Source organism: Triticum urartu, chromosome 7, assembly GCF_003073215.2.
Source record: "Triticum urartu cultivar G1812 chromosome 7, Tu2.1, whole genome shotgun sequence".
NCBI classification, from domain to species: domain Eukaryota; kingdom Viridiplantae; phylum Streptophyta; class Magnoliopsida; order Poales; family Poaceae; genus Triticum; species Triticum urartu.
Window position 1 is genome coordinate 716,324,251 of NC_053028.1, and position 7,919 is coordinate 716,332,169.

General features: G+C 44.4%; 1 protein-coding gene across 2 annotated transcripts; it reads left to right on the forward strand.

The window, feature by feature from the left end:
• The first annotated feature begins 2,000 nt into the window (after positions 1-2,000).
• On the forward strand, positions 2,001-7,477 carry LOC125524337 (serine/arginine-rich splicing factor SR45a-like). 2 transcript variants are annotated; one of them, XM_048689403.1, is made up of 7 exons: positions 2,001-2,304; positions 2,790-2,833; positions 2,993-3,244; positions 3,476-3,587; positions 3,735-3,884; positions 5,897-5,951; positions 7,050-7,477. In XM_048689403.1, the coding sequence occupies exons 2-7, from the start codon at positions 2,811-2,813 to the stop codon at positions 7,181-7,183; spliced, it is 726 nt and encodes a 241-aa protein (XP_048545360.1). In that variant the 5' UTR covers positions 2,001-2,304; positions 2,790-2,810; the 3' UTR covers positions 7,184-7,477. The 2 variants fall into 2 exon arrangements, with proteins under 2 accessions (XP_048545360.1, XP_048545361.1); XM_048689404.1 differs by having other exon boundaries at positions 2,018-2,304; positions 2,796-2,833.
• Positions 7,478-7,919: the final 442 nt, after the last annotated feature.

The window sequence follows — 7,919 nt, forward strand, 5'->3', positions numbered from 1 at the left end:
TTAATTTGTGTCCTAGAAGTCATCCATAGAGCTGTGCTTGCTATGTATCGAAGTGGGGTATGTGTCCAAATTACATCTTGACCGACATGTGTCATGCATCAAGAGTTAGTTGTCCAACCGAAGGCCCTACCCGTCACGCATGGTTGCTTAGGTAATTAAGATAAAAATCAGACAAAAGCATTGGGCGTTTAATGACTACACCTCTTGTATCCCCAGAGATAGAGATAGGATCTGTTTTACCGTACTAAACCTTTCTGTCACTTGTGTTCAGAATAACACATCACGGTCTCCCTACTCTTAGCCTCTCCATGGCTCGTTCTCCATGATCTTGGGTACCTATAGGGGCGAAGAACATGAACGAGACAAGAGACAACCACGAAGCAATTTTATGTTACACATATGAGACGTTGAGTCAAAGTACTTCCACCGACCCCTCCAACAAATACATTGGATTACAGGGATGTGCCTCAACCCATGACCTTACCGAACTACTCACACATGGAAATCGGATCACACGAAGAAATCATTGAAGAACACATCATGAAGATTGATTCATTGATAATATGTCTTACAGTAGAAGCCAAATGTGATACACAATTACAAGGTATGGCTAGATGATGCTTGTAATCTGCGTTGGTATTTTTCCGAAGATGAGAGGATAATGCAACACAATAGAGGGAAGTATTTTCCTCAGTTATCAATCCAGTAGGAGAACCAAGCAACACTATATAAACAACACCTGCGCACAAACAACAAAAACTTGAAACCCAACGCGTAAGAGGGGTTGTCAATCCCTCAACGGTATTGAGATAAATTAAATTGTATAGGTTTTGATAAATATATCTAACAAAAATACAAAATAAAATAAATAAAGAAAAATTGCAGCAAGATATATGATAGGAAATAGACACGGGGGCCATAGTTTTCACTAGAGGCTTCTCTCAAGAAAATAGCATACGGTGGGTAAACAAATTACTGTTGGGCAATTGATAGAAAAGCGAATAATCATGACGATATCCAACGCAATGATCATGTATATAGGCATCAGGTCCAAGATTACTAGACCGACTTCTGCCTGCATCTACTACTATTAGTCCATACATCGACCGCTATCCAGCATGCATCTAGTGTGTTAAGTTGATGGAAAACGGAGTAATGCAACAAGTATGATGACATGATGTAGACGAGGTAAACTCACGTATGAACAAACCCCATCTTGTTACCCTTAATAGCAACGATACGCGCGTGTCATGTCTCTTTCTGTCACTGAGATTGAGCACCGCAAGATGGAACACATCACAAAGCACCTCTTCCCATGACAAGATAAATCAATCTAGTTGGCCAAATCAAACCAATAAGTCGGAGAAGAAATACGAGGCTATAACAATCATGCATAAAAAAGTTGAGCAAAGACTTGAATGATATTCATGGATAGAACTGATCATAAACTCATAATTCATCGGATCCGAACAAACCCTAAACCGCAAAAAAGAGTTATATCGAATAGATCTCCAAGAACATGGAGGAGAATATTGTATTGAAGATAAAAACGAGAGAAGAAGCCATCTGGCTACTAACTACGGACTCGTAGGTCTGTGGTAAACTAGTCACGCGTAATCGGAGGGGCAACAAGGATGATGAAGAAGCCCTCCGTGATGGCAGAGTGCCAAAAAATGCCTCTAGATTGGATCACGTGGTTCTGTAACTTGCGGCGGCGACTCCCCTAGTTTTTTTTTTGGGGATTTTAGAGTAATATTTATAGAGGCCGAGGTAGGTCAAGGGGGTGCCTAGTGGGCCCATTCAATGAAAAGAAATATATGTGGGATCGAATGGGTCAGTATGGGTCAGGTCAGATGTGGCGGACGGGCTCTCATATTCGGCTTATATTTGGGATGGACGGCTTATATTTGGGATGGACATAAGAAATGCAGGCCGGTTGTTTTTCGTGGAAAGGGAGATGCTTTTAAGACTTGCATTTGGTAAGGAAACGCCCCCTGCCCTGGATTCATTCATTCATTCATTCTCCCCCTTTCCCCTCCTCCCTTCCTTCCTACCTACCTAATCCTTCCTTCCTTCCTAATCCTTACTAATCCTCCCATCCATCCCCATCCCCATCCAAAGCTAGCTAGGGTTCCGCCCTCCCATCCCCATCCCCATCCCCGCAGCCGTCGCCTCCTCTCCTCTCCTCTTCTCTTCTCTCCCCGCCGCCGGCCAACGAGATCCAGCCAGCGAGCGAGATCCGACCGACCGACCGACCGACGCCTGCAGGCAGAGGCAGATCGAGATCGCCGCCTCCGCCGCCTGGTAAGAAGCTCAAGGCTCCTCGCCGCCTCGTTGGATCCCCTCCCCTCCCCTCGTTGGATCCACTTCCAACCGATTCTTGTTATTAGATTTATTATTATTATTTCGATCGATACTAGCTAGATCTGGAACTAACTAGTGTATGATTGATTGATTGATTGATTGATTTATAATGGTTGGTTGCCTCCCTCTCTCCCCTATAAACACTGATTTATCTGGGCTCATTGCTGTGGTGCATTGATTGATCGATATTAGCTAGATCTGAAACAACCTAAGATTTCATTCATAATATGCTGCTGCTGCTGCTGCTTTTATTATATTTATTACCTATCTAACTAAGATGTAATCTACCTAAGATAAGATTTGCTCGCTCATCTTGTCTTGTCCTGCTTGCTGTACATCTGCCTCTGCTCTCTTCTCTTCTCACTGCTTACGCTCTTCTTCTTCTTCTTCTTCTTCTTGCTGTTTGATTGATTCATTCATGTCAGGTTCAGCCACGAGACCGCGACATGTCGCACTCCAACCAAGTAAGGTCAGTCCACTTCACTTCATTTCATTTCTCCCCTCCCCTCCCCTACCCTAACAGCAGAGAGACCATCACATCTCCCCTAACAGAAACATGCTCCAATTTATCTCTTATCAGTTTCGTCATCTATTCTTGTCCACAGTGTAACAAAAATGTTGTTTTCAGGTACACCGCGCGCTCCATCACTCCCCCCGCCGACAGGGACAGCGGTTCCAAGTCACCCCCACCCAGGAGGCGCGCCGCTTCCAAGTCGCCTCCCCTGCCCCCTCCCCCCCCTTTTCCTCCCAAGGGGGTGCGCACCATCTCGAGGTCGCCACCACCTACTAGTACAAGACGCAGCGTCTCGAGGTCCCCTCCGCCAAAGAGGCGTGGCAGGTCCAGGTCAAGGTCCAGGTCCAGGAACAGGAGCCGCTCCAGGCAAGTCCAAGTCGGTTTCATGTTTATTTCTTCATTTTGCTTGTGATGGTGGATAATGCTGCTTGCTTCTGATGATGTATTACATACAGTATGTACATAGCTGGTCAAAAACAATAGTTACTTAATGATGTACATCATCACAAAGATACCGATATTGACATCGGTCGGTTCTCTTCTCCTAATAATATGTATGTATGTATGTATGTATGTATGTATGTATGTATGTTTCAGGAGCAGAGATAAAGACGATGTGAGGAATCCTGGCAACAACCTCTATGTCACTGGACTGTCCACACGGACGCAAGAGACTGACCTCGAGAAGTTCTTCAGTAAAGAGGGCAAGGTACCCTTACTCTCTCTGCGCTCTGCTTTCTTCCTTCATGCCTGATGCCATCTGCGAAGATGCTTCTCCTTTTATCTGGGATGGGACTGCTTGTTTATTGCGTGAATCTTATGCCACTAACTAATGCACCATGTGGCAAAACTGCAGGTTAAAGACTGCCGTGTCGTTATAGATCCTCGTACGAAAGAATCACGTGGCTTTGCGTTCGTCACCATGGAGAATGTTGAGGATGCAAGGCGCTGCATCAAGTACCTGCACCGTACTGTCCTTGAAGGCCGCCTCATCAGTGTGGCAAAGGTATAACAAACTTGTCTGCGTGTAACAACCTTGATGCTAACTTGTGTTACACAACCATCTTCTTCTTCTTCTTCCTTTCATTTGCATATGCGTTTAAGCTACTTCTTGTTACCAGGCAGTCATAGCATATATGTAACGATCATGTCTTACACTTTAGCTCTCCTACCCCCAAATTTCTGGGCCAACTTTATCTGGGAATAAGCCACACATCCTAGGACGTAGTTTACAAGTTAAGAAGTCAATAGTTCAACACCAGAATGAGACCATTACTGACCTTCCTTTTATGTCGGTCGCTTTCTAGTCTTCAACAAAATATATCTCGATCTCTAACAGCTTTTATACATATCAAAACCTTGACCGATGTGGTTATGTACTCGGTCAAGTGTCCCTGAAAAATCTGCCAGAGTAAATTGATTCTTAGAAACACCCATATCCTTTTGAGCAGTAAGGTACTTCTTGTTACCAGGTACAAGTAGTAAAATATGAGTCCCATGGAGATCCTGACTTACATTTTAGCTTTTCTACTGCCAAATTTCTGGTCAACTTTATCTGGAAATAAGCCACACATCCTTAATGAGGACATAGTTTACAAGTTACTAACTATTGATTTCAGTACCATAATGAGGCCATTGCAGACCTTTCTTATGTCTTCCACACAGTATACCTTGGACATTTTGTTTTGTAGTGCATATCAAAACCCTGACCAGTTCTGTATCTAACATCTTGTTTCAACTTTTAAGTGTCCCTGAAAATCAGCCAGAGTAGGAGTAATTCCTATAAACACTGATTTATCTGGGCTCATTGCTGTGGTGCATTGGCTATGCTATATATATGTATATATATTGGGGTGTCGTTAACATTTTCAGTGCAGGAAATGAAAAAGTACATCTTGTTTCTGTGCTCCTTTGCTTCTTTCTTTTTTTGTGCTGATTTCCACGACCATACAGCTTCCCCACTGCTGGGCTAGCATTAATTCTAGTCAGTGTTCTGTGTAGAATTATTGAACTAAATGCTGGCTGCACCCACCTGTTGGTTTGTACAACCTCTTCTTCAACCTTACAATCTGTTGCCTCTTGAATCTCCATCACCCTCACGAGCATCGCCATCACGCTCGTGATCATCGCCATCACCCTCATGATCAGCGCCTACTACGCTGTCTGCACCGACTTCGAGTGAGAGCATGGCTCGGAACGGTGCACTGCTACGCGTCAACGCCGACCGATCGAGCACCTCATTCTGGCGATCTTGGAGTGAGAGCGCCGCTCTCAAGGCTGCACTGCTACGCGCCACCACCGACCGACCGAGCACCTCAAGTCATCCTGGCGATCTTGGAGTGAGAGCGTGGCTCTCAACGCTGCACTGCTACGCGCCACCACCGACGGACCAAGCACCTCGAGTCATGCTGGTGATCTTGGAGTGAGAGCACGGCTCTCAACGCTGCACTGCTACGCGTCACCACCGACGGACCAAGCACCTCGAGTCATGCTGGTGATCTTGGAGTGAGAGCATGGCTCTCAAATGCTGCACTGCTACGCGTCGCCACCGACCGACAGGGCACCTCAAGTCATTCTGGTGATCCTGGAGTGAGAGCGCGGCTCTCAAGGCTGCACTGCTACGCGTCACCACCGACCGACAGGGCACCTCAAACCATTCTGGTGATCCTGGAGTGAGAGCGCGGCTCTCAAGGCTGCACTGCTACGCGTCACCACCGACAGACAGAGCACCACAAACCATTCTGGTGATCCTGGAGTGAGAGCGCGGCTCTCAACGCTGCACTGCTACGCGTCACCACCGACCGACACGGCACCTCAAACCACTCTGGTACCTGGTACTACATTCTTGGAGCTACGGTGGTAAGTGTAGCTGGTGTTGGATGTCTTCAGCGCGCCTTCCGTCAGGACCAATTTGATGCACATTTTGTTCATTGCCTCGAGTAAAATTATTTATCAATGCAGAATGATTATGATCCATGCATTTGAATTCCTATTCGCTAATGACCTTGTGAATTGCAGGCAAAGAGAACTCGTGAGAGGACCCCTACCCCTGGAGAATACTGTGGTCCGAGAGGTATGCATGGAGACTCCCGCGGTTGCATTTGAAATAGATGCTTTGCTTCCTGTTATTGATATTTTTTCTTGTCTGGATTATTATAGCACGAGTTTCTTGTACTTGCCTTTGCTTTGATTAGATTCCTAGGCAGCATTTGGAGTAGCTTATTATCCCACGGTTGACTTTAGCCAACACGATGGGCTGTGTATTGTTAATTCTCCAGTGGTGTCATGTTAGATTAATTCACAGCATTGTTGTTCCTCATGGTTCACTGGAACACTTTTTTCCTGTCACCAGACCAGAGGTTTTATAGTATGAACATTGTATGGCTGTCTTGTTTTACACGGACTGGAGATTAGTTAGTCTCCTGGGAAGGACGGGATGCCAAGATTGCGGTGTGTAGCAATCTGGTTAGATGATTTGTACTGCGGTTGTCTGATCTGTCTTGTAGCATGATTTTTTTAATTTTTTTACTTGCCGTGGCTGTGCTCAGATTCCTATAGTTTAGAGAAGCTTATTATTATATGATTAACTGGAGATTAGTTTACTGTAGTATCGTTGCTCTTGGTTCACTAGAGCACTTTACCAGTTGTCACAGGTTTTAGTATGAAGAATGTGTCTAGCAATCAGATAAGAAGATATGTTATTGAATTTTTGTATTCTGTACTTGCATGTGGTCTGATAAGATAGATGCTTTCCGTCCCGTCCTGTTGGTGATATATATTTTGTGTAGGTTGCTGATCTCTTCTTGTACTTGACATGGCTTTGCTCAGACAGATTCCTTGCTAGCATCTATCTGGTTTAGTTTACCTGTGGCCACTAGCTAGCATGATTGGTCGTGCCGTGGATCTTTTTTTTATAATGTCCACTTGCATCATTCATTCTAGATCCATTCATCACCCTTGTTTCACTGGAGCACTGCGCCAATCATCTTTAGTAAGTATGAACGGACGTTGATGCATATATAATATTTTAATTTGCGGCTGTCTTACCGTGTTTTATGTACATACATATACATACACTCTACATTAGCCTGCAGCAGGATATTACTCTTAGGGGAGGGCAGTTTTTGGTTACATGCATCTAATCCGTCCGGATTTGTGTGCATGCATGCAGGCGGGCGCTCCCGAGTGGAACCGCGGAGGAGCCGTTCTCCACGCCGTTCCAGCAGGTCGTCAAGGGACCGCTCGAGGTCGCCCTCCACAAGGAGGGATAGAGACAGGGACAGCAGGGACAGGAAGCGCGACTGAATGAAACAAGAAGAAAATGATGATGCTAAAGGGAGGGAGGGATCACATATCGCCGCGAGTATGAATTGTGTCTTGGATTGTAGTATGGTTGCTGAATGAATGAATGTTTGATGAAGGACTGTAGTATTTCTGCTGGAGGCTTTAGATAAAGCTCATCTGTCTGTCTGTCTGTTTTATCAATCAGAGGATTTCCCTAACATTTCTTTTTAGCTTCTGTGTCATCTATATGCGGTGAAGGCGTATTTATTTCGTGTTTTTATGGATTCTCGCTATCGAAACGTCTATTTGGTTGTATGAGCTACTTGTATTGGCTGGATGCTAACAATATTATTATTATGTCTGCCCACAAATTTGAATTTGTGTCGACCGTTGCTTAAGCAGTTTTGTTAGTAAAGAGTATCTTAGTCCTCTAAAATACTCCTCGTGTCTCATAATATAAAAACGTACGTTTTCGACGCTACTTTGACACTAGTGTAGTGTTAGAAATACTTTCTCTTACATTATGAGATAGAGGGAGTATAGTACTATATACACCCGATGTAAAGATCGTAGAAAGAAATATAAGAGCGTTTAGACCACTACTTTAGTAATTTAAGTACTTTTATATTTTCACTTTACTTTAGGAGGGAGTATAAAACATCTTTTTGATCACTAACGTAGGTAAAGAAAAAAAAACCCTTTTGGAAGCCATGTTTGTATCACATCCACTGGGCTAGACCACATATGGAACTAGTTT